Below are 27259 nucleotides of genomic sequence, written 5' to 3'. Positions count from 1 at the left end.
TTAGGAGACAAGTAATTTATTTGAAAGTTCTATATTGTTAAAAGCAGCTTGGACTAAAACCAACTATTATAATTAGAGATTCAATATATTTCTTTGATCTAAACAAAACCCGAGTAAAGAATTTTTTTTAATACATGATAACTTCACTCAACGGACATAAATTTAAAACTTCTAAATAAAATATTAGCAAAACAAATTATCAGATTATATAAAAGAATAATATATCAAAACCAACTTGGGTTTTATGTAATATTAGTTGAATACTTTAAATCAAAGTAATAATCCACATGAATAAAAATATAATTTAATCATCTAACCAGTTAAACAAAAGCACTTAAGATATAATGAGAATTCATTCTTAATAAAGAAATTCTTAGCTAATCGAAATAAGAGGAAAACATCATTCTGATAAACTGTAAATGCTACAAACATTATCACTTCATTAAAATCAGAGGAAAACAATGCCACAGAAATATAGTCAAAAAGATGCTTTCATCTAAAAGAAACTGGTGAGAATTAAAAGAATGAATCTTTTTTACTCTTTCATGAGTGTGTAAAATGGTACAGCCAACAATTGAAATGATCTGAAAGTTCTTCCAACCATGAAACAGTTATCATATGATCTGGCAGTTCTGCTCCTATGTATATGCCCAGGGGGAATAAAAACATGTGCACACAGAAAATGGTCCATGAGTGTTCATAGCTAAAAAGTGGAAACAACTCAAATGTTCATGGAACGTTATGAGCATTAAAAGGTAATGCAGTACTTACTATACATGCTACAACATGGATGAACCCTAGAAACATTCAACTAGATGAAAAGCCATTTCTGAGAGGCCACATATTATATAATTCTGCTTAGAAAGAATGTCCAGAATAAGGAAATCAAAAAGACTGCTGTGATCTGAATGTTTGAGCCTCCCCAAAATTTAGGAGTTGAATTCTGATACTCACAGGTGATGGTATTAAGAGGTGAGGCTTTTCAGATTCGTGTTCCTATAGAAGAGGGTCAGAGAAATTCCTTTCCCCATCCACTATGTGAGCACACAGCGAGGAAGCACCATCTATGAACCAGGAAGCAAGCCATCACTAGACACCAAACCTGCTAGTGTCTAGATCTTGGACTTCCTAGCCCCCAGAACTATGAGAAATCAATTCCTGTTATTGATAAACTACCCATTCTACAGAAATTTGCTGTAAGAGCTCAAATGGACTAAGAGAAAAAGTAGATCAGTAGTTACTTAGAAAATGTTGAGTAACTGCCGATGGGGATGGGCTTCGTTTTTGGGAACATGAACCATTGTAAAATTGTTAGTGCTGATATTGTGTAACTCTGTGAATGTACTAAAAACCATTGAAAGGTATGCTTGAAAAGGGTGAATTGTATGATAAATTATTTCTATCCTAACAAGACCTATATATAAAAACAAACAAAACCAAATAGATCCACAGTGTTTACAGTTTCTGGACTCAGTCTGGATTCTCCAGACACTCTCATACTGCACTAATGAGCATGAGATCAAAAGTCTTAATGTTGTTCTGACTTTTGTGTTACATAACTGGACAACATAGTGACTTATATTTCATATTCCTTTAGGCAATCCTAGTCCTTCTTTCATTTACATATTTACACCAACCTTAAATTACTATTATAACTTTAGATTTTGGCACAGAGTGGATGCACTTTGAATATTTATTAACTAATTATGACTGTATGACCACCATGCCATACACTGACCGCCATATTCACATAATAAAGCTTTCCTTGTCCTAGATTTCTTAAGTTTGTTTGTTTTTTTGTTTGTTTGTTTTTTGATGCATAGAGAGTGAGAGTTGTTGTGCTCTCTATTTGAGTTTTGCCCATGGGTTAATTTTGCATTTATCTTTACAGCTGAATTCTTTTGTTTCATATGTCGTTCAGATAATGAGAAGATATTTGGCATAATACTGAGAGTCATTCCATATAAAGTCTTGCAATGCATATTGATTAACACATTGACCCAATGATTATTATTAAGTGCTTAGGCTATGCTAAACCCTACACAAAACAGTGAATAATGTCGGCTAGGGAACTGCCTTCAAACATGAGAAAAGAAGACAGTAACAAAGTGAAAGGAATTTGATTCAGGGGGATTTTAAAACTATTTCTTGAGAAAACCATCACAGAAAGAGTTCCAAAACTCCCAGGTAACTGAAGAAAATTCAGCAGCAGGAAGTTCTTCACAGACCTTGCCACCAGAGAGAGGTAGCAGATGTGACATATCTACTAGGCCTGAAACACAAACCTTGAAAGATTGCTGACTGAAGCATCCTGATTCTCAGTAGAGGAGTTCATAGGTACAGTCCTGAAGAAAGTTTGCAATTTCCTTTTTGCTCATGTGTATGACATACATTTAAGATACACATGATTTGCAAAAAAGAGTAAAAGGTGAGACAAATATGTGGATATTACTTTATTTTTTTAATTTATGTTGTAATATTTCTATTTTTACACATAAAATACACAAATCCCTTCCTGCTGTAAAGACTCAAGATCCTGTATAAATATGTGGAGTAAACCCACATAGTTACAGAGAGCCCCAAACCTGACTCTCCCACCCCTCGTCTATTTCCTCTTCAACTCTTACAACAAGCCGAACGGACAGCTTAGAGTCCATCCTGACAATCGCATTTCTTCTCACTTACCAGGGTGTTCATATAAACATCCACCCAATTTTCTTACACAAATTGGATCAATATGTGTGACATTTTTGAAACTTGCTTTTATTTTTTTATTTAAAATAAACCTTACATATGTGCGCTAATACACACACATATGTAAACCTTAGAGCATTCCAGGTAATAAGTTAATTAATTTTTTTACCTATAGATAATATTTAAACTTTTTACTCCTCTTAGTTATCATAACCTAAATCATAAATCAACATATATGTGTACTTATATATGTTAATTTATACATATATACATATTTTTTATTACATTATTGGGTAACTTTGGCTAATACAATTATATAATTTTCAAGTGCACATTATTTCAGATCTGTATATTCTATTATGTGTTTACCACCCAAAGTCTAGTTTCCTTCAGCTATTATATATTTGATCCCCTTTACCCACTTCTCCCTCCTCATATCTCCCCATATTTTACCCCTTTTATCCCATCTACCTCCCAGCTCCTCCCAATTCAGGACATGGACTATAGACTAATGGTTACCAGATGGTAAGGGATAGACAGTTAGTGTGGACTTGAAAACATTGTGACTCCCAAGAATATGTTTGTTATTCATATAAAAATTGAAAATATTTTGTCCCACATTCCATATGCATTAAAAATGACTTTATTCTATGTTATGCATCTTTGCTCAAGTAAATTCCAAAACGTTATCTTGGGATTCATCTTTAGCTGCAATCATTATGGGCCTTAATGATTTAGCACCGAAAGCACAATAGATTCTTCTAGCCTCTTCCATTACATTAGACTGTGGAGACAAACTAGGTATGAAACAAGAGTGGCGACAGCTCAAGAAAATATGTCGCCGTTTTGGTACGTTTCAAGAGTATGTCCTCATGATGTCTATAGACTTTACAGATTATATTATTCTTTTCATATTTGAGAATACAGAACATACTAAATGACTTCATCCAAGTTTCAAGATACTTCAGTTCAGAGAGAGATCTAATACAGAAAATATATTTTGCTGTGCTGATTTGTGTTTTTACGAGAGAGGTCCAGGATTTATATCAGATTTAATTATCATTTAATGATTTAATTATGGACACCTCTGAAGATCATGTTAGAATACAATTACATTAAAGGCGAAGCTGCCAAATCCACCGTGTTCTAAATCAGTGACCACTGAATCAAATGTAACATCATGCCCTTATGTGTCCCTACAAAACACACATTCTCAGCTATCACTTTTCACTTGCAATAAAGAAATACATGTATAAATATATATTTGTCTTGTGTGAGCTATGAAAAACTTTCCTTCACTTAAATTCTCTATTTCAACTTCTTTATGCAAAAGGTATTATGAATTCATTGTTAGGAAATACAGAAATGCATGTTCAGAAATTTTCTCCATGGTGACTGAAGAGGGCGGTGCCTCCTTTCATAGTGAACTTAGCTAAAAGTGGGGTGTTCATTCATATGTAAAATCAAAGGCTCTGTGGAAGGAAATGAATGAAGTGTAAGAAGCTGAGATCAGATTCACAGTTGCCTGGGCAGGAGAGAAGACACCCAGAGCCTTCACAGAAGAAATGGGAAAACTGTTTGGAGCATCACTGTTGATTCTGTGGATTCAGCCTGACTGTGAGTTTGGGGTCGGAGGTTGGAACATAGTAGAAAATTCCAAGGAATGTTACAAGTCTGAAAGATGAGATGGTGGGGGAATTCTGTTTTGTTTCGCTTTCTGGCTCATGACGGTTTTCCGTGGAAACTTTACGAATAAAATTTTAAATCTGTCACTGTCTTTCCAAATAGGGGTGAGCAGTCAAGAGAAGAATAGTGACCAGCGGCAAGTTAAGCAACATTCTCCATCCTTGAGTGTGCAAGAAGGAAGAATTGCCATTCTGAATTGTGACTACAATAACAATATGTTTGATTACTTCTCATGGTACAAAAAATATCCTGCCAAAGGTCCTGCACTCCTGATATCCATAAGTTCAGGTATGGATAAGAAAAATAAAGATGAAAGGGTCACAGTCTACCTCAACGTAAGTGTCAAACACCTGTCTCTGCACATTGCGGACTCTCAGCCTGGAGATTCAGCCTTGTACCTCTGCGCAGCAAGTGCACAGTGCTCTCCAGACACCTGCAGCCTGTACTCAAACCTGCAGCTGGGGCCAAGCCAACCCCTACTCTGGGGTCTCTGACTGAGAGGGTCACAGACTTGCTTCCATTTACCAATGGTAGGTGGAGAGGATGTGCTTTAGAGCACATGAGCAATCTGAATTTTAAGGAACACTGGGTACATAGGCAAGTCCTATAAATGAGTTAAGAATATTCCCTGAGCATTAGGGTGTCCGGGAGACTAACTATTCTTTTTCCATTACTTTCAGAGTGAGGTTTCTGCTTTAGCCAAGTCACCAATGGACTGTGATGCTTTCTTGCCACATCCCCTGAAATGAGAATTCTCTATTCCCCTTTATCTTAGTGGAAAAGACACATTGGAGATTGGAAAACCACGGTACTAATGCATATTCCTCCAGTGAGTGTTTTTGTGCCTGTGAGTCCATCAATCATGTGCTTTCTTGTGGTGATAAATAAACAAAATAATTCCTGATTATTGTTTCAGAAAAACTGTTTCTTTACATTAAATTCTTTTGAGGATAGATGTATTATCTCATATTCATTTACTTGTTTTTTCTCTTGTAAGTTATTTCTAGGCGATACTTCAGTAAAGCCTGTACTGTGCACTCTTTTCCTGGAAGACGTTGAACTATTTGACGCACTATCCAAAGTAAGTGGTGTTTCCCTGTGGGTCATAATAATAAACACAAGCATATCATGAAGTTTGTCAGCTGCGGAGATCTTGCTATTGGTAGTTATCCTGATTGTCGATTGGGATGCAACCATTGCACTGTGCATTTAGGATACAGCTCAAAGTTAAGAGTGAAGACCAGACCAAGGTCATCTAGAACAGAACAACTTAGATGACCTGGGAAATACCCAAACTTTTATTTAATCAGGTATCTCCAGGTGATTGACATCTTTGAGCTCAAGTGATCTAGATGGCCCAAGTTACCTTCATTAGATTCTCCTTTCCTATGAAAGAGTGGTAATGAAATGAGTTTGTGAACTAAGAGAAAATAACTTGACATTTTAATTCTAACCTCCACCGTCAATTTGTATGACCTTAGCAATTCCATTAGTCATTCAGATATCTTCAGTTGTGAAATATGAGTTAGAACTAGCTGTAATCTGTTTTCTTGTACCCCAATGGCGATAAGCTTCCATTATCTCAAACACTTACTAACCATTGTTTTAATCTTTGTGCTTATGTGATAAGTGGAAGAAAATTATTCAGCCAAAATCTTCTTTATGCTAGTAATGTTCTCGGTCTCTTAAATATAGAATGTCAAGTTGGAAAAAGGTCCCAATCATCAAGAAATATAAAAAGAGAAATAAGATGAGATACTGTGGCTTTCTCAAAAGCAGGAGTCTGCTTATGTATATAATGTATATTTAATGGAGTGTCTACGTGTGTGTGTGTGGTATCTATGTGCGTAACATGTATAAAGTCACTTACTTTTAATTCTTCATCACCAAAAAGCTGAAGGTGATCATGATACATTTCCTAAGAATAATATCATGTGACCATCCAAAGGGGCCTCTGAGTTAGGAAGCTTTATATATTTCACAAGAGACTCTATCAACCCTCATTGCATTTTGGTTGGGCTCAGAGATCCCAGATCTCTGGAACCATAAGAAATCCAATCATGGAATCAACGCATAGCTCATTGGAGGGCCTACTTACTCTACTGAAATGCAATATACTTTTACCTTCTCAGAGCCACACCAGAGGCTGTTCATTTAAGCACCCAAAGCTCCTGCTGCACCTGTTAGCCATTGTTACCAAAATAGGACATTACTCCCAAACTCAAAGACTTCAAACAATTATTTTCCTTAAATGTATGAACTGACACTATAGACTGGGCTTGGCTGAGCTCATTGTTGTGACTAAAGATCAACTGGCTGTTGGCTAGTATAGAATGGCTTTGTCTCAGATATTAACAAAACTCAACTCTTCCCCATCTGCCCTATTCTTCGGCAGCCTATGTCAGGCAGACTCTCATGGCAATCACAGACAGGCAAGAGCTAAATCTGAAAAGCAAAAGCATCTTTTAAAACTCTACTTCCATCATAATTTGCAATAGCAAATTGGCCAATGTAATTCTCAGATTCCTACGGTATAATATCACAATATATCACATACATATTGTCTATTAATGTATATATGTATTATATATACACACTATATATATGTATATATGTATATATAATATATATGTTATATGTGTATATATGTATATATAATATATATGTTATATATGTATATATATAATATATATGTTTTATATATATATATATATATTCCACAGTAGAAGGGGCTGGCTGAGCTAAAATGATGTAACATGAATAACATGATATATTATTCAGATATGTAATATATATTTTATTATAAAACCTATCTATATACATGTATAATTTACATATTTAATGTTATAGTTTATATTATATTATCAATTTACTTATTGAATTATGTTTAATATGTTTCTCCAATCACTCCCTATTTTTACTACCCACCCAAACCCCTTGCAACCCATTTTCAACTCTGTTTCTGTAAGTTCAACTCTTTGTAAGATTGCACATATAAGCAGTACTGTGAAGTTCATTTCTACTTCCAAAAAGATGGAAATACAAATGAATAATCAGTCTAGTTATTATCCATCTCTGTTCTTAACAAAACTACTTCTAACATCCTAAGCAACAATTCGAAGAGTTTTTCATCCTCCTGTAGATTTTGAATGATTTATAAATTATTTCGACCCAGTCATAAAGTTCTATTAAAATGTACATTTTTGCTCTGATCATTATTACACGTACCCTATTTCACATGTGTATATGAAGGGAGGCTATGATATGAGGATACGTCCATGCCTTTGCTACATTCCTAAGGCTACACAAAAAGTAATACCAGTTTGTAGCATGTGGAGTAGATTAGAATATAGTGCAATCAAATTATCACAAGAGAAAAGTAAAATATAACCACCTAACAGAGGCAGTTAAATCAGAAACGGAATATAAGGGAAGGCTCCCTAAGAGTGGTGATATCGAAGTTAAGACTCATAAAAGAGTCTAAATGAAGTGAAGGAAAGAATATTAGAGAAAAAGAGAAATAAGATATGAAAAGGTACAAAATTGAGATTTAGTTTACAAGAATGACATTAAACTATTTAGAAGACTGGAGCATGGAACTCAAACGATCAACAGAAAACATAAAACTAAATATTTTGCACTTCGTGAAAATGGTCATAAGCCATCACACAATGATTCTACATTATCGTGAAGACACTGCTGAGCACGAAGAGGGATCTGAAGAAACAAAGATATAATAAAATGTTACTATCTGAAGAATTATTGTTTTCTATATCAATATATACTTATAGATATAATTGTACATATATTTTCCCTTGATTTTTCTTTTTCTTTAATCCTAGAGTAATTCTTTCTCTAACACGGTATCTTGATAGACCTTTCCTTATACCAAAAATAAAGACATAGCTTGGAATAAACACATTGAACACAAGCCCAAATCCTCATTTTAATCATTTCTCAGCCTGGCCACAAGGGAGCACTGTTTTTAAAGTATTCCAGATAAATATGTATAAAGTGTAAAAGTGCTGTGATACAAGAATGAGAGCAAACTAATTCAGAATGGCTGGAGTATACAACTCAAAATGGAAACTAGAAAATATAAAACAAAATAACATGCACTTCACAAAAATGGTCATGAGCCATCACACAATGATTCTACGTTATCCTTAAGACACCATTGAGCACAAACAGGGATCTGACGAAGCAAATGGTATAATAAAATGTTCTTATCTGAAGAATTAGCATTTTCTATATCAACCTATACTTACATATATAATCGTACATATATTTTCCCTTGATTTTTCTTTTTCTTCAATCCTAGAGGAGTTGTTTCTCTAAAATGGTATTTTGATAGGCTTTTTCTTACACCAAAAATAAAGACATACCTTGGATATAAACACATGCAAGACAAGCCCAAATCCTAATCTTAAACATTTCTCAGTGCAGCCACAGGGGAGCACTGTTTTAAAAGTATTCTAGATAAATGTGTATAAAGTGTAAAAGTGCTGTGATACCTCTCTCATTGGTTGTCCCCCTACATTGCAGTATTCTACAAACAGCTGAAACAGGCCTCACTCTGAGCTCAGAGTAACTCCTGCTGAGGGAGCCCGTTCAGAAGCTGACCTGGTGCATTGATTTAGCTGGGGATCCAAGGCATGCAGACTCTCCTGAAAGTGCTTTCAGGCACTCTGTTGTGGCAGTTGGCATGTGAGTACACGGTGCAGTCTAGGAGAGGCTTATAATGGTGACAGCACCCTGAAGGTAACTACTGGATTGTGTTTTTGTCCTTGGGAGGGCCCTTTTGGGAAGCAGACAGAAAGATAAGTGTGAGAAATATTCTTTGATTATGGATGATGTTTATGCTTTGAGTAAAGTAGAAGGAGAGAAAATCACCCCTTTATTTTATGAGACTGAGCATCTTATGAGTGTTTGCTGTGTTCCTTACCAGGTGTGAGAAGCCTAGAAGTGCAGCAGAGTCCTCGGTCCATGATAATCCAAGAGGGAGAAGATGTCACCATCACATGCGAGTCCTCAGAGACTTTGTATTCCCTGCACTGGTATCTTCAGAAGCCTGAAGAAGGCCCTATCTTCTTGATGATGTTACGGAAAGTTGGAGAAGAAAAGAATCACGACAAAATAGTTGCTACATTTAATGAAAACAAGCAGCAAAGTTCCCTGAACATCACGGCTTCCCAGCCTAGTCATTCAGGCACCTACTTCTGTGGAGTAGTGACACAGTGATGCCCAGGCCTCCAAAGGCTGTCTTCAAACCTGCAGCTGGGCACAGATGCTCTCCTAGCACACGGCTCCACTGCAGCACTTAACAGAAGTCTCATTCATGAAAAAAGAGAGACTTGAGTCAAATTAATTGCTTTGCATACAGTGCAATTTGTGACCCAGGCTTTTAAGAACATATATAATTGATCATTCTTTTTTCAATAACTCTGTAATTACTGGGTAATAATTATGTCATTGTGTGGTAGGTAGCTTCGATTAAGAGGAGAATCACATAAATTTCAGTTTCAGATACCTGAGTGAATTGCGATATGACTTAACATATGTGATCTACTTTTGTGAATGTATTTTGTGTGAAAACACAAAGTAACCTCTCCCCTCTGCTAGGTATCTACATCTTGTCATTATGAAGACAGTAAAACCAGTAAAAATCAAGTCTTTTGTCTGGTTCCCTGTAAAACATCAGGATTGTACAAGATTACATTGGCAATATTGTCTGTGCCTGGAGAGGTCACTAGCAGTATTTTTTTTTCCATGGTTTTATAACTGAGGATCCTCTTGATTTTAGGTTTCAATCCTAGTTCTCTCTCTCTCTCTCTCTCTCTCTCTCTCTCTCTCTCTCTCTCTCTCTCTCTCTCTCTCTTTCCCCTCCCCTCTCTCTCTCTCTCTCATTCATACACACACACACACACACACACACACACACACACACACACACACACATTCCCCTAGAGACCTAGCCTTTCTCCCCCTGACAATCAGCAACTGCAGAGGTAGCAGAGGACAGAAACCCAGACCTGATCAATGATCTCAAGGTCTGGACCGCTTGCAGGTTAAAGAATCAGCTTGACCTATGTGATCTTTCAGCTTCTGAGCCCTAAGGTGGAATGACCCTTTGGCTACTTTCCCATTAAACCAGAAGAGGAACAACAGAACAGACTTCAGAACTGTTTCACCTGGAAGAAAATGATATATTACCCTTTCCTCATGTCCGTACAACCTGCCCCCCGCATGACCTCACCATGCTCTGCCAGTATCTTGTGATTTATCCCTAAATAATCTGTAACTTACACACCATTGTGGAGTTTGGGTTTTGAGCTTCCTGTTCTCCTGGGTGGTTTCATTCATAATACAATACCCAATATTTCTCCACTGCTCTTCTCGGTGTGTAGTCTTTGACTCTACTAGTGTTGAGTGGACAACTCTTGCTTTCGATAACAGTTTTAAACGTGTTTTTCAAAAAAGTAATTGAGAATCACTTCCATTTTTAACTGACTTTCATTTCTCTTCCCACTGTGCTTATTCTGATTGATTATCACCTTTGTCTGGGGTACTCTGAGTTATTCACATGACACCTTCTCTTAACAATTTGCTGAAATATGCAATAGCCAACTGTTCTCTTATATTAAACCCAGCCCAACATTGGCATGTTGAAAGTGCTTACTGAGTTTTGACTGATTTGTTTCTTTATAAGGATTTAGGATGATAAAAGAGAAAAATAGTGTTCTTTATAAGGGAAGTTAAAATACACAAATGGAACCATAGTCATGGATCGTCACCACACAACCCAAAATTACTAAGAAAATGTAATTCATAGTTAAGGGAAAAACAAATAGAAACTGACTCTGAGATCACTGAAGTTATTGAATTTAGCAAAAAGTATTCTAAAGCACCTATAATAAATATGAGCAAAAGCACTAAATAAAATAATTTCAAAAATTAAAGGAAAATATTCTCTAAATAAATGAAAAGAAATAAAATTTCAGCAGAAAAATGAAAAGCACAAAAAAAAAACACAAACGAGAATCTTAGACCTGAAGAGTATAATAACTGAAAAATTCATTGAATGAGCTCAAAAGCAGATTGGAAATGCCAAAACAAAGAGTTAGTAAATGAATACAGAAACTGGTATATACACAAAATTAAAAACTACTCAAAAATGAAAATAAACTCTCCACTCATCTGTCAATATGGATGGTTTTTAAACCATTATCCTGAAAGTAAGAAAGTAGACACAAAAAGAGTACATATGAGTTATTTCATATAGATGTAATACCCAAAAAAGGCAAAATCAACCTATGGCAACAAAAACCAGGTTGGTGGTTGCCAGGAATTAAGAGTAGAAGGATGGCATTGCCTTCAATGGGACACACAGGACAACTTACAGGGCAATAAAAATATTCTATCTATTGATCCATGTAGTGATTACACAGGTGTATGCATTTGTCAAAATGCTAAATATATACTTGAAATGTGACATATTATTTTATACACCTTATATCGAATAAAAATGTTTTAAAAAATAAGGTGGATAAAAATGTTTATGTTCTAGATCTCAGATTTTGGTAACATTTCTGTTAATTTAATAACTAAATAATTCTTTTTAATTTGGAATAAAAAAGAAAGGAAAGAGAAACTGAGGTGTGTAAAGATAAAGCGAGAAATAAACAGTGACTAATGTTCACTCTCCAAAATAAAGAGACATTACACCCGAGGTCCTACATTTATTAGCTCCGTGATTTAAAGGACCTTTCTGGGCCTCTGTCTCCCTTCTGTAACATGGAGGAGGTGGTGACAGGGAGAAATAATCTCTCACAACGTTCACGTTTTCCAAAAGATGAAGATTAAGTAAAATTATGTACATGAAGTTTGTAAGACATGTTAAGTGCTCAGTGACTTTTAGACAAAATTTTTATTATTAACTATAAGTGGCCATTTCAAGGTAGCCTAGGTTCTCTAAATAAAGTTGTGGGAGGTGAGCAATTGATACAGTGGCTCTGGAATTTTTCTTTTAGTCAGACAGTGTTAGGAACTGAAGGTGAGATTATTGAAAAAAGATAATTTTCTCCTAATCTCACAGACCAGCAAGTGACCTGGAATCATGGGGAAAAAATAACTCATCTGTTACAGCTGACCTCAGGGCAAATACAACTAAACAGAATGGCAATGTTCTTTTTGTCCTAGTGACATGTTCCCTACATCATAATGAGAAACATAAATAATCAGAAAGAGTATACTTTAAAGGAAAGTGCTCAAAAACAGAAATTGAGAGGAAAATGAGACAGAAAAGGATGCATAGGTTCTAATATTATCACAAAAAGTTGTGTGTAAAAATGTATATCTCTTCCCATACAAAAATTCAAAGCCCAATCTACATTGTAATGTTAAATGTATTATCTTCATTTGGGATAAAAAACGTAGGTATTGTATTTTTTTAATGTCAATCTATATCTGGAAATAAATTTACAAGGACAAAAATTTCTGGGGAAAAAAATTCAAAATCTTTATTAAGAGGTAAATAGCCATGTTAAACACATCTAGCGGCTCAACTGAGTCTCTGCAAGGCAGAACAGTATGTGACTGACAACTGGTCCCACCCCCACTACACCAAACCAATTTCCTGTTCTGACACAGCTGCATTGCCCAACTCCAACAATTCTAGGTGGCACTTTCCACCAAACAAGTAAGATGAGTCCCAGGCTCAGAGCTGGGGATATTTTCCCAGGGATAGAGGTGCCAGAATGACTCTTCTCAGCATATTAAGGGCACGGATGGCCTCTGTCTTCCTTAACGAGGACAGTTGCTGACCGTGAGACTGAGGACAGTCTGGGATTCAGGGGAGGTAGTGGGCACGGGCAGAGAAGATGAACGATGGCCAACTGACACAAACACTCCTGGAAAATAGAAAGAAGACAGGGAAAGGAAGCAGATTTTGACTCCTCCTGCCTTGACTGAAGCTTTACCTCCTGTTCCACAAGTTTTTGGTTATTCCTTTACAAGTCAGCTCATAGGATCACTCTTGTGTTTTCTTTTAACTACAGGATCCAACATATTCCAGAAGGTCATTTAATCCCAGCCAACAACTCCTAGGCAAGAGGGTAAGACTGTGGAATTGGCCTGTTCATATGACACCTAGTTTTATATTACGTATTGTACTGCTACAAAAGGCATCCCAGTGATGAGATGATTCTCCTTATTCCTTCACAGAAAAATACAGAAGCCAATGCAACACAGGGCCACTATTCCGTGAACTTCTAGAAAGCAAATGAAACGATCAAGCTCATCATATCACTATCACAGGATGAAGGCTCTCCAACATATTTTTGCTGTTTCAGAGAGCCCACTACAAAAATAAAAGTAATAAGATTAAGTAAAAAGAGGCGTAGGAACCTGAAAAAGAGCACAGAACTCAACATGAGGCAATTGCCTACTCTTCTATTTTCAGAAAAGACTTACTTACAAACTTTACCCAGACGTTTGTTAGTAGCTAGTGGTTGACATGTGTAAGATAAGATCTAGAAAGGAAACTGTTGTCTTCATTCTATAAAGTTCTCCCTCACAGCTACCAGGGAGACCACATTGGAGCACGTGTAAAAACCACACTCCTCACATATCATCACATTTCTTCTCACGGAGTATGTCATAAAAAAGCAACATATGAAGGATGGTATTTTTAAATTGCTCTTGAATATTCCAGATTTTGTACCTGCTCAACTCAATCTTTGGGGGAAGATAGTCTTTCTGCATTCCTGGACCCAATTTTAACGTGTGTTAGAGCTGGGGAGGCTTCCAACACACACCAAGCAGTTCTCCAGACACCAGCTGGATATCCTACAATCCAACTCAATTCAAACATATCTACCTAGAGATAATAACATCAGGTCCACAGCCAAAGGGCTTGGTCCTAAAAGCCTGCCTCCCACCTCCACTTCAGACACCAGTCACAAACTCAGGGTGTTCCTTGTGCTTCTGACCCATAGGCTACAAATTGGAGGTTACAGAATTCCCTTCAACTCAGGATGCCAATATTTAAGTCTAGGTCACTACCTGGACTTCTGGCTGACTTGTTATAAATGAGAGTTTCCTACAACACCTTACTTAGCATACTTAAATTACTTTTTAAAAGAGATGGGTAAATTTCAGTAGAAGTCAAAATACAGTAATTCGAGGAGTTAGATTTTTTCCTGAAATAAGATTATTTCAGGAAAACTTTGATATTTAAGTTAAAAACAGTCTTACTGTAGAATCTTCTATTTGCAGGTCTTCTTGTTTCTGTTCCTTGAAGCAAATCACTGGACACCACTGTAAGTGCCATGTTAGGCTGAGTAAACCACAGTTCTTATTTGTGTTGTATTATCTTCTCTCAGTACTTTATCTCCATGGAGTTCTCACTTTAATGATGTTTCTTCATGTGAGTTTTACTCAGTATGTATAATTCTGAGGAAGCTGATGAAAAGGGATATTCCTTACTAATAATTTATCTCTCTAAAATTTGTCATAGAGGTTGATACCGTAAGTTCAGGGACTTCTGGATAGGTCCATCTCAAGTTGGGGGAAGAAAAAGATGACCATCCTGTTCTCTTCAAGTTTCCTATAGATACGCAAGAAAGAAAAGGTACATTCTGAAAACAACCCAGGAACTCATCTCTTCTGTCTCAATAGTGGTGAGTGGCCAAAAAAAAATGTGGTGCAGTGAACCTCTATCCTGTGTGTCTGGGAGAGAAATGAGGATATTACCAACTGCAGTTATACAGAAAGAATGTGAATTCTTTTTCTTTGTACAAAAAGGAAGCTGGAAAAGACTCCACTCTTCTAACAAAGATTCTTTCAAATGTGGATACAGACCAACACTTCAAAATGATTAGGTCCATAACCTGCTGGGAAGAAGGAACAATTCTACTTTCAGATGTATCTCAGAACATAGCTTCGAAATATTCCAAACATAAATCCATAGTGATATTAAAGTAGTAGAATTTGTAGATTTATAAAAAACAATAAACAAATATATAATTTTAGTGTAGATTTTAACACACGTCTGTCTCTCAGTAGAAATAGAAAAAAAAATCACCAACAAAATGAATATTCTTTATCTAATTTATATATGCAAAATATTTTCCCCTAAAACAACAAAATACATATTCTTTTCAAATGCGCTTGGAATATTTATCAAAGCTGAGTGTTTTGGGATGAGAAGTCTTAATTACTTAAAACAAGCTTTTATCAATTTTAAAAAGCATTTAAATCATTCAGAGTATTGTATCTGATTAAATAGTATTAAGCAAGAATTCAATAACAAAAAATTAATTAAACTTTATTCCTGTACCTTGCTAGAAATCATAGCCATTTTTCAAGTGTATTGCTACAGAAAAATATCAAAGCAGTGCTGAAGTCTGTGGTGGGGCAGATATTTTGTTCAGTCTTTTACTAGAGCAGTGTAACATTTTACATATGATCTTTACTTCCTGTCTGGGAGCAAAAACACCTGACAACCCCAAGAACTCTGCACTCAGACACTCAGAGAAGGGCTGGTCTTCGGGCTAACATGAGAACGAGACAAATTTCAACCAGAAGACTTTCTATCATGCTCTGTCCTGGCCTGCTGTGGGCACTCATGGTCTCCTTTAGCTTCAGTAAGTATGGCCTTAAACATGGGGCCTCAGCTTCCCTCTTGGAGCTCAAGGATGGGACTAGGCAAGTTATAACTAGAGGGGGAAGGTGTATGAAGACAGAAAGGTGGGGTGGGGGGGTGGCGGGGAATGAAACACTATGTGACTCTTTTCCTTGTTTTTGTGTCCTAAGTAACTCTATACGTCATGACTCATCTGAGACATTTCAGAGAAGCAAACTTGTCTTCCTCTTTTTCCATAGGATTCACCATGACTCAGAGTGTAACCCAGTCTCAGTATGTGGTAACAGGGAAGGAAGGAGAAGCTGTGACAATGGACTGCACCTATGAAACCACATTAAGTTATTATGTTTTATACTGGTACAAACAGCCTCCCAGTGGAGAGATGATCTTCCTTTTTTATCGAGTGTCTTCTAGTACAAATGCAAAGCGGGGTCGGTACTTCGTGAACTTGCAAAAGGAAAAAAATATCATCAGCCTCACTATCTCTTCCTTGCAACAGGCAGACTCAGCAAAGTACTTCTGTGCTCTTCGGTATTCCACAACAAAGCATTATCAATCAATGTCCACAGTAATAAAAATGATAGTGGAAGATTAACAAAAACCTTCAGCTCCATAAAGGCAGCCACCTGCTCAGAGGCTTCAGGAAAACCCATAAACCACAGACAGGAAGGAGGCAGGAACTGTGTGTGGTAGCACAGTTGAGACTTTTTAACATAAACTTCCCTCCAATAAAAAATGCTCTAATCTGAGCTCGGTATATAAAACAGCACTGACCTCTGAGAGTCCCAGGTCTTCTGTTTGTATTTTGAATTAAAATAAATCACCATATGCTTTTCGATTGTTCCTAAATAGTTAGATTAAATGAACTCATTTAGTTTAAGAAAATCAGAACTAATTTTCTAATTTTAAATTGAATTGTTGAATTTTCAAATCCAAATATCTTTGAAACAATCTGTTTTCTCTTTCGAAATCATGCTGATTTTAACAGTTCTTACAAATATAATTAGGCTTTCCAGTATTTTATGTATGTACATATACATAATTGTATAATGACAAATTTTATAAACATAAATTTATTTTTCTTTTTTTTTTTTAGTAATTCAATCTGAGACTCATTTTTACATTCAAGTAAATTTTTGACTCTACCCATTGAGGAATTCTAGGAACCACACTGACATGTGTCCAGGGTACACAAAGGCTGAAAGTTTTGACAACTTTAAGTTCCTCCAGTTCCCAGCACACCTTGACCACTGCATAAAGCCTCCCATTTCAGCTAGAGAAGGAGGTTCTCAATACTGCCCTAGACCTGTTTATCATTGAAGGAGAAAGGTCTCAGTGCAGCGATGCAGCTGAATGAGTTAGATGAACATCAGTCCAGCCAGGACTGACCTCAGCAAGAGGGTCCAAGTCTTCTGGGTCATCCTACCATCATGAGCAACATGGTCATGACCAGACTAGCTCACAATATGATTTCAATACATAAATATAAGACTCTTACTGGAATCAAATAGATAATGACAAAAATAATTTTTTTGAAAGTTCCATATGACCAAAAGCAGCTTGGACTAAACCGAGGTATGATCACTAGAGATTAAAAAATATTCTTCAGCTACAAAAAAAAACAAAGTAACATTTTTTCTGACATAAGATAAGCTCACTCAATGAACAAAAATTTAAAACTTTTAAGCAAAATATTAGCATAACAAATGAACAGATTATATAAAGGATAATATGTCATACCAAAGTGGAGTTTTGTGAGATTTTTAAAAACATTTTAAATCGATAAATATCATGATCCACATGAATAAAAATATTATTTAATCATCTCAATAGTTAAACAAAAGTACTTGAAGTGTAATATAAACTCATTCCTAATAAAGAAACGAATTCTTAGAAAAATCAGAAATAAGAGAAATGCTTCTTCATTCTGGTAAAGTGTGCATGCCACAAACATCGTCACCTTATCAAAATCATGGGAAAATTCTATTTCATAAATATAGTCACTAAATAGATTAATTAGAAATAATTTGGGAACATAGAGAGAAATTAATCTTTTTACACCTTCATGAGTTTGTAAATTGGTACAGCCAACAAGGGAAGTGCTCTGAAAGTACTTCAAACCATGAAATACGGTTATCATATAATCAAGCAATTCCGCTCTTACATGTATGCCCAGGAAAAATGAAAACATATGTGCACACAGAAAATAGTCCATGAGTATCCATAGGCAAAAAGTTGAAACAACTTAAATGTGCATGATGAATAAAAAATGATATATATACACAATGAAATATTATTAGGCATTATAAAGTAATGCAGTACTGATACATTCTACAATATGGATGAACTCTACAAACATTAAACTAGGTGAAAAAAGCCAATCTCAAAATGCTACAAATTGTATAATTCCATTTATGAGGAATTTCTAGAATGAGAAAATCTATAAAGACTGCTATGGTCAGAATGTATGTATCTGCCCAATATTTATTAGTTGAATCCTAATACTCAAAGTTGATGGTGTTAAGAAGTGAGGCTTTTAGGATTCATGCTCTTACAGGGAGCATCAGAGAGATCCCTTTCCCCGTCCACCATGTGAGCACACAGCAAGAAGGCACCATCTATGAACCAGGAAGTGAGCCATCACTAGACACCAAACCTACCAGTGTCTAGATCTTGGACTTCCCAGCCCCCAGAACTATGAGAAATCAATTCCTGTTGTTGATAAGCTACACAGCCTGTGAAATTTGCTATTACACCCCAAATGGACAAAGAGAAAAAGTAGATCAGTAGTTACTTAGAAGGAATTTCATGGGAGAATATGTTGAGTAACTGTTGATGGGGATAGGTTTCATTTTTGGGAAAATGTACCATTGTAAAATTGATTGTGCTGAGTTTGAGTAACTTTGTGAATATACGAAAAACCATTGAATTGTATGCTTCGAAGGGGTGAATTGTATGATAAATGATTTATATCCAAACAAAGCTATTGTATAAAAACAAACAAAACCAAATAGATCCACAATGTCTATGGTTTCTGAACTCAGTCTGGATTCTTCAAACACTCTCAATACTGCAGTACTGAACATTAGATCAAAAGTTGTGATGTTCCGACTTTTGTGTTACATAACTGAACAACATAATGACTCTTATCTTTCATATTTCTCTAAGCAATCTCAATATTTCTTTCATTTACATATTTACACCAACCTTGAATTACCAATATGATTTTACAATCTGGCATATATGGATACACTTGGAATATTAATTAATTAATTAATTATGACTGTATGACAACCATGCCATAAACTCCCATATTCTCATAACCAGGCTTTCCTTGTCCTAGATTGTAAAGATTTTTTTTGAGGGAAGGGGAGTGAGAGTTGGTGTGCTGTCTATTTGATTTTCATCCACGGGTCTAATTTTGCGCTTATATTTATTGATGAATACTTTTGTTTCACTTGTTAAGAAAATTAGAAATTTTTATTCAGCAGGATTTTGAGAGTCATTCCATATAATATCTTTCAATAAATATTAATTAACACATTGACCCAACAGTTATAATTAAGTGCTTAGTCTCTGCCAAATTCTGTGCTAAACAATGAATAATGCTGCCTTAAGGAACTACCTTCAAACATAGGAAAAACAAGATCCTAAAGAAAGTAAAAGGAATTTGAATCAGGGGGATTTTAGAACAATTTCTTGTGAAAACCACCACAGTAAGAGTTCGAAAATCTTCAAGTGACTGAAAAAAATTCAGTCTTTAGAGTATTGTGGTAGGAAGCCCTTCACTGAGCCTTGCCATGGGAGGGAGGTAGCAGATGTGAGATATTTATTCTTAAGCCTGAAACAAAAACCTTGAAAGATTGCTGACTGAAGCATCCTGGTTCTCAGTAGAGGAGTTCCCAGGCGCAGTCACAAGAGGGGGCTGTGACACCAACAAAGCAAAGATCCTTCCAGGATGAGGGACCCGTTGTCACTGAGTTGTGAATGAACTTACTTTCATCCCCTTTGTCACCTTGTACTTCATAATCTCACACTGAGTATGGGCTTCAAAGACATGAGTGAGCCCCTTCCCAAATGCAGAGCAAAGAACCAGATCCCACGCTGGAAGAGAAAAGAGAAGTGATTAACAATTTAAATGTAAAAGATCAATTATTTATTGCTATATGAAGCAATAAGCTTAGTTCTTATAATAGAAAAATGAATAATTTTTATTTTATTCTATTGCATTTTGTTAATAAGAACTACTTTTGAGAATAACCAGGAAAATTCTTTATGATCATTTCCACTTCTCTTCTTGAATGTCTTTATTTCATTTCCCTGTCCAAATCTTCTCTTCCCCTATTGTCCTTCTCGTCTTTTCTCATTAGTGTCCTCAATGCATATGACCCCTCAGCATAGGTGTGGAGATAAGAAAATATGTGTTGAAGAGGGTCTCTAGTTGAATAGGAATAAGTACCATTCAAGTCACTGGCTCCTGTATCAAGACCAGAGGCATCCAACAATGTCCATCAGGAAGATGCTTAGGATATCATTCCTAGAACCTGTGTGAGAGTCCCAAAGACCAGGCCACCTGGCTCTTAGACTGGATTCTACTTTTATCCTTTTCTATCAGACTAAGCATAGAAGTTTTATACAACTATAAAGCTATTTTAGTCATACATGTTGCAAATATTTTCTTATACAGTGTCATTAAGTTTTTAACTAGTGTTTTTTGTTTTGTCTTTTTTTTTTTTTTGGTGGGGGGGTGGGTTACTAGCAGAAAGTTTCAAACTTTGGAAGTTAAATTTTATATTACTGCTTCTGAGATTTTCTTGCCCTGGCTGGGAATATGGATAGAATTCTCTTCTCCCTTTACAGCCTCTGGGTCAACAACATAGAGTTCTTGGATAAAGGATATTTTATACCAGCTCAGTGTTGGGTTTTGCCATGTATCACAAATGAGGGATGGTTCATCTCCTTGTGGATAATTTTACTTATTAGGGCTCACTTAGACATAGACTATCAAAGTTTGAATCTTGAAAGTGACCTTATTGTCAACCCTCTGAATTAGGGCTAGACATTGACAAAACTTCCTTACCCTCTTTATAAATTGATGTTTCATCCTGGGGGTGAGTTTAGACCCAACCTAAAGGCTGCTCTGTCTTTAGCTGATGCTTGCCTGGGAAACACCCACTGACAGCTTCCTGGTTGAGGCTGTGCTAGTGGCTGCTGTGTTGTTGCTGGGACCTCCCTAAATAGAGGATTAGGCACAGATCCTGAGCTCTGAGGCCCAGAACCCCAGGCTGCACTTGAACTATGAGATCAGTGGCAGGAATTACTATTCTCCTAACTTTGGGTAAGTGATCTGGGTCTAAAACAAAGGGCCGGTATCTGCTATTTCTACTTCTTCCACTGCAGTTTATCAAACAAGCAGAAAGAAATAGCATCTGTATGTTCTTGAGTGTCTATGTGTTTCTATAGAGTATCTGAGCACCATTGTGAGAAGTTTATCATATCCAATATTCACAGATCCATTGAGCTCCACAGCTCTCAGGCTATAAGGAATTTGGAGTTCATTGAACTCAAGGGTCATGGGATACAGTATTTATCTTTGGCCTTTTGGCTCTGGATAGTTGGGTAATAAATACCAGTAACAGTTCTTCTGTTGTCCTGTGAAATACACCTGAAAATGCTTAAATACACATACACCCAGAGAAGAGAGTTCCACGATTATCGACCTGAACTTAGATGCACCCAGATTTGGTGTGCCAGAGCTAATATATTGTTTTTCAACCCCTCAGGTATCATGGGTGATGCTAAGTCCACACAGCCAGATGCAGTGGCGAGTACTGAAGAAGAACCTGTGCTTCTGCCCTGTAACCACCCCACAATCAGTGGAGCTGAGTCCATACACTGGTATCGACAGATTCCCGGCCAGGGTCCAGAGCATATGATTCACGGTCTGAAAGGCAATGTGAGCCGTGGAATGACGTCTCTGATCATTGCCACAGACAGAAAGTCCAGTACGTTGGTCCTGGCCCAGGTCACTCTGAGAGACTCTGCTGTCTACTACTGCATCTTAAGAGAGGCACAGTGAGACGGAGGTGGCTGCACCTGTACAATATCTCCCTGGGGTGGGAGGAGAACAGCAACAGCATCTAAACAGGCCACTGCACAAAAACAAGCAGACACCTAGTAGAAGAAGAAGAAAAGTAAAGGATACAGAAAGTGAAAAGAAGAGAAGACGGTGAGGAAATCAAGAAGTGAAGAGTGTAAGGTGATCAAAGATGAAGAAGCATTTACATTACTCAAGGAACTAAAAAGCTTTCAACAAACTGCCGTGAAGGGAAGTAAGCGAATCCGCCATGGTTGTTTGTTTTAATCAAATGTTTCTTTTTATGTAGGTCTCACTAAAAGAGGTGAGAACAATCATTTGGTTGTCCCCAAGGCTTGCTTCCTTCGGACCCAGGGAAGTGCCTAGGCTCTGGATATTGCATCATATTAGTCCTTCCAACCGCTCAAAAATTGAAATGAATTTTAGAAACTGACTTATTTGTCTAGAAAAATTTGCAATTTTCTTGTTGTCTATTTGTAGCACACACACTTAGTATACAGATGATTCGGGGGAAGGAGTAAAAAAGGGCCGATATCTGGATGTTGATTTAATTTTTAAAACTCATATTGTAATGTTTCTATTATTATAAAATATTTGTTGTATTCTAAACTACAGCAAAAATTATTTTCATGTAGAAGACTCCAGATATTACATGAGTATTAGAGTAAACTTGTATATTGAATATGCTTGTATATTATTAACTTGCTCACCTATTAATATTTAATATTTTCCCTATCTTAGCTATCATAATCTGAATCATAAATCCATATACATACATTATATACATACATACATTATATAGATAGATAGATAGATGTGAATATATATATAATGTAGGAAAGAGGCAAGAGAATTAAAATGTTAATCAAGCTACATTCAGGGACTAAAATATACTGATCAGCCCTGCAGCCAGGCCAGGAGGACACCTGTAGAACAAAGGAAGATTGCTGCTGGGTTTGTTAACATACCGTTCGCCTGTTCCTCGCAGCTGTGAAGGGGAAACAGGAACCAAGAGTCATTCCCTATGGCTGAAACCATGGGGAACCTATGGACTAAAGGCTGGGAGCTGCCAGCAGGCCTTTCGCTCTATATATTCTTACCTTTTCACAATACATACCCTTCCTTTTCCTCACTGTAAGTCCATATCAAAAGAAATGGACTAACAAAGTCTTTCAAACTATAACTTACAGTTTCTAAAGAATGACATATAAACTGAATTCCCTGAACACTCAGGATCCCTCTCAGTGCCTTTACTCCATCTCTCACTGTCTCTCTCACTGTCCCTCTCACTCTGCCTGAGAGATCACACTCTGTGGCGTGTTTCCCCTTTTCTAACAAACTTTCCTTTTGACTCTAACTTTGGTATGTGTGTTAAATTCTTTCCTTTCTACACTCTTCACCAAAGGACCCTCTTCTTCTCTCAGTGCACAGCTTGGTGTCTCCCCACCACCTCAGGGAAATTTGCTCTGTCCTGCATCATATGTATGTTGGTTTATACACACACACACACACACACACACACACACACACACGTATATATATTATATATATATTTATTATTTATAAAAGTGAAATTGCTGGATCAAAAAATATGCCTACTTTATATTCTTATATATATTGAAAAGTTGCCTTCAAAACGGCTCTAAACAATCTACACCACCAACAACAGGATATGGGAAACCTGTTTCCTTGCATTTTGGTCAACACTATTAGTAATCTTTTTTATATTTTAGATAACTCAAAAATATCTCGATTGTACTTTCATTTGCATTTTCCTGATTACTAGGGCACTTGTACAACTTGCCCCTTGTGTTGTCACTTTAATAGAGTGTCTTTTTCTTTGTTTATTATTAAAAGTTCTTTTAATAAATGAGTATTACTTTGCCTGTTGCATATATTGTACATACTTTATCCAAATATGTTGTAGCTTTTAAATTTGTTTATTCAACTGTTATCAGAAATATTTTCATTTTTATATTGTCATATACAAGCCTTCTAAGGAAGACTCCCATTCTAAGTTGGTAAATCTAAATTCCTACATTTCCTGCTAATCAAAGACATTTATGCAATCAGCCTGAGGGAGGGATTTGGGAGCTCTTCAAGGGTTTAGATGTTTAACAAGGTGAGACAGGAATCTTGATCAAAATGATAGCCTCCCACATTCTGCATTTTACCTGTAGAGCTTTAGAAATTTAAAATTCAAAGAGTAACAAACTCATTGATTTAAAACAAACTTTACTATTTATCACACATTTAATTGCGTCACTGCCCCCCACACACATAAATTCATATGTTGCATGTGTTGCAGTCCTGACTCCCAGTACTGCAGAATGTGACCTGTTTTTGGAAATAGAGTCTGTACAAGATAATCAAATTAAAACTAGATCATTATAATGGACTCCAATTCAGCATGTCTTGGATCCTTATAAAAAGGGGATATTTGGAGAGAGACAGATACACACACAGGAAAAACACCATGTGAACATGGAAGCAGAGATTAGAGTGATGCATCTACAAGCCTCAGAGAGACGCCTGGAGCAAATCCTTCCCTCAAGCTCTCAAAAGGAGATAATCTATCTGACAGCTTGATTTGGAACTTCTAGCCTTCAGGACTATAAGACACTTAATTTCTGTTTTTTAAGCTAAACTGTTTGTGGGGCTTTGTTCCAGACACCCTAGCCAACTTGTGCACTGTTCTAATTCTTCTTATATGGGTATGATCTAAATAGGACACCCCTACTTCCTCCCTATCACTCAACCCTGGTGTTCATCCACACTTCAGTGTCTATGATAGCCTTCATTCTAAGTGACACATCAACTTTTCTTCCCATTAATCCTTTGCTTAAACTAAAGCCTGCTTAGGAAAAAGCTCCTCTCGAAAGGTAGTAAAGTTATTTCTATTTAAACTCAGATTGAGAAAATTTGTTGCTGGAAGATAAGCCTCAAAAAGCATACTAAAGGAAGTTCTTCAGGACGAAAGGAAATAGTTTGAGATGGCAATTTGAATGCTCATAAAGAAATATAGAGCACAGTTAAAAGTAATTGCATAGGTAAATATAAAAGGAAATATAAATGTATTTTTATTTTATCCTCTTAATTGATTTAAAGAAAAATTCCACAAAACTATACATTTCAATTTTTATTGTCAGGATTAGAGTCTATTAAGTATAATATATAAAATAATAAGAGCACAAAGAGGGGAAGGAATGGCACTATTCTGGAAAAAGGAAATGATACCAGATAGTAACTCAAAGCCACAGGAAGAGCACAGAAAATTGTAAATATTTAGATTAATATAAAACACTTTATGAGTGTGGTTTTTTTTTCTCTCTTCTTAATTAAAAAAGACATAAGGTTTTTTTAAACCAAAAATAACACACTATTGTTGGATTATTACATATAGACATAATCTATATAACAGTAATAGCTCAAAGGAAGAGAGAAGAAATCGAGCTACATTAGAACAAAGTTTTTGTATTTCACTGATATTAAGTTAGCATTAATCTGAAAGAGATTGTGATAATTTAGAATGTATGTTGTAGGAACTTCCAGTTTAAGATTCCACATGCAAGGAGCTTGGAAGCAATCACTCTGTCCTTAGCAACGAGCAAAAAGCTGAACAACTGAAAAATTACCAACTCTTCTTGGCTCCATAAGAAAGAGATGAGAGGACACGGGGCAAACCGATGCACTCAAGATCGGAAAGACAGGCATATACATGGTATCAGTGTTTACAAGAGCAGAGATTCATAAGGAAAAACCACCACAGGAACCAATACCAGAGTAGGAAAACCCAAACTGTAATTGACAGCTTGCCAGAGGCTCAAAATCTCCAGGGAGACCTAGTAAATGGGGACCCCACAATTTTGTGAAATATACCTCCAGGAGCCCAACTACTTTCTCCAAGAAAATTTCAGAGTAAAATCTCTTCCTGCTTTCAGCAGGGTGAGGGGGAAGGGAACCATTTTAAAATAAGCAAGAGCACTCTGTTCTTAACAAGGCCTGCCCTTAGGGGAAACTCCTGGGATATTATCAGAGCCTAACCCTCTGGAAAGGGAAATAACCAACTCCGGCACACCTATATAGCCATCTTCAACTACCTAAGAGGAGAAAAAGAAAAAAAAAGCAAAAACACTTGTGAAGTCCACAATCCAGAGCCATAGGCTTACTTAAGGTAGAGACCTGATCAGAGGACTACAGAATACTTCCTCGCCTCCTACACTTCACCAATTTATTAATAAAGGTCTATTAGCAGCAGTTTCTTTTACCCAGTACATCATGTCTGGCTATCAAGAAAAATTTACAAGTCATACCAAAAAGCAAAAAACAAATTTTAAAAGACAGAGCAAGCATCAGAACCAGACATGGCAGAGATGTTAGACCAGGAATTTAAAGCAACTATGATTAATATGCTAAGGGATTTAATGGATAAAGCAGAAAGCATGCAAGAACAGACAGGCAGTGTTAGCAGAGACATGAAAATCCTAAGAAAGAACCAAAAAGGAATACTAGAGAAAAAGCATCACTATTTTAGGAATGAAGAATTACTTGAATGGTTTATTAGTAGATTGGATATGGCTGAGGAAAAAATCTTTGAACTGGAGGGTATAGCAACAGAATTCTCGAAAACTGAAAAATGAAGAGAAAAAAGAGGAACAGAATATTCAATAACCATATGACACTAGAAATGCCTGAAGTAGAAGAAAGGAACAACAAGAAAAAAACTATGCAATCGATGAGGCAAAAAGAACAAAAAAGGCAATCATATTTGAAAAGAAAAAGAAACTTTTTATACAACATAATTGTCTATGTAGCAAATCCTATAAAATTTACAATTTTAAAAAGCTTCTATAAGTAATCAATGAGTCTGGCAAAGTTGCAAGATACAGGCTCAGAATACAAAATTGTACTGTTTTTATATGTTAACTGTTGTGGTTCGATCAAATCCCACAGAGCCAATTGAGATGAATTGTGAGCCTTTATTAGCCAGCCGGCGACTGACTCTCTACCATGTAGAGTTAGAGGAGATCAGCCCCAAGCTCCCAAAAGAGGCAGTTTATAAAACCTAGAACCACACCCTGGTTAACATCAAACAAGCAAGCAGATTACAGAAGCAGAAGTTAGCTCACTTGAAAATT

At 36.3% G+C, this 27259-nt stretch overlaps 4 gene segments (V, D, J or C); all 4 read left to right on the top strand.

Annotated features, from left to right (window-relative positions):
- Window positions 1-27259, top strand: part of LOC107506178 — a 492806-nt gene that overhangs the window by 200557 nt on the left and 264990 nt on the right.
- Window positions 8932-9766, top strand: LOC107503898. The segment is given in 2 exon segments: window positions 8932-9087; window positions 9329-9766. Coding segments are annotated over 2 exon segments (345 nt in total).
- On the top strand, window positions 15893-16769 carry LOC107503887. The segment is given in 2 exon segments: window positions 15893-16025; window positions 16264-16769. Coding segments are annotated over 2 exon segments (444 nt in total).
- On the top strand, window positions 21202-22326 carry LOC107503900. The segment is given in 2 exon segments: window positions 21202-21362; window positions 21808-22326. Coding segments are annotated over 2 exon segments (336 nt in total).

This window comes from Rousettus aegyptiacus, unplaced genomic scaffold (assembly GCF_014176215.1).
Source record: "Rousettus aegyptiacus isolate mRouAeg1 unplaced genomic scaffold, mRouAeg1.p scaffold_m13_p_3, whole genome shotgun sequence".
Classification (NCBI taxonomy): Eukaryota; Metazoa; Chordata; class Mammalia; order Chiroptera; family Pteropodidae; genus Rousettus; species Rousettus aegyptiacus.
This window is presented reverse-complemented; position numbering and strand designations above follow the sequence as displayed.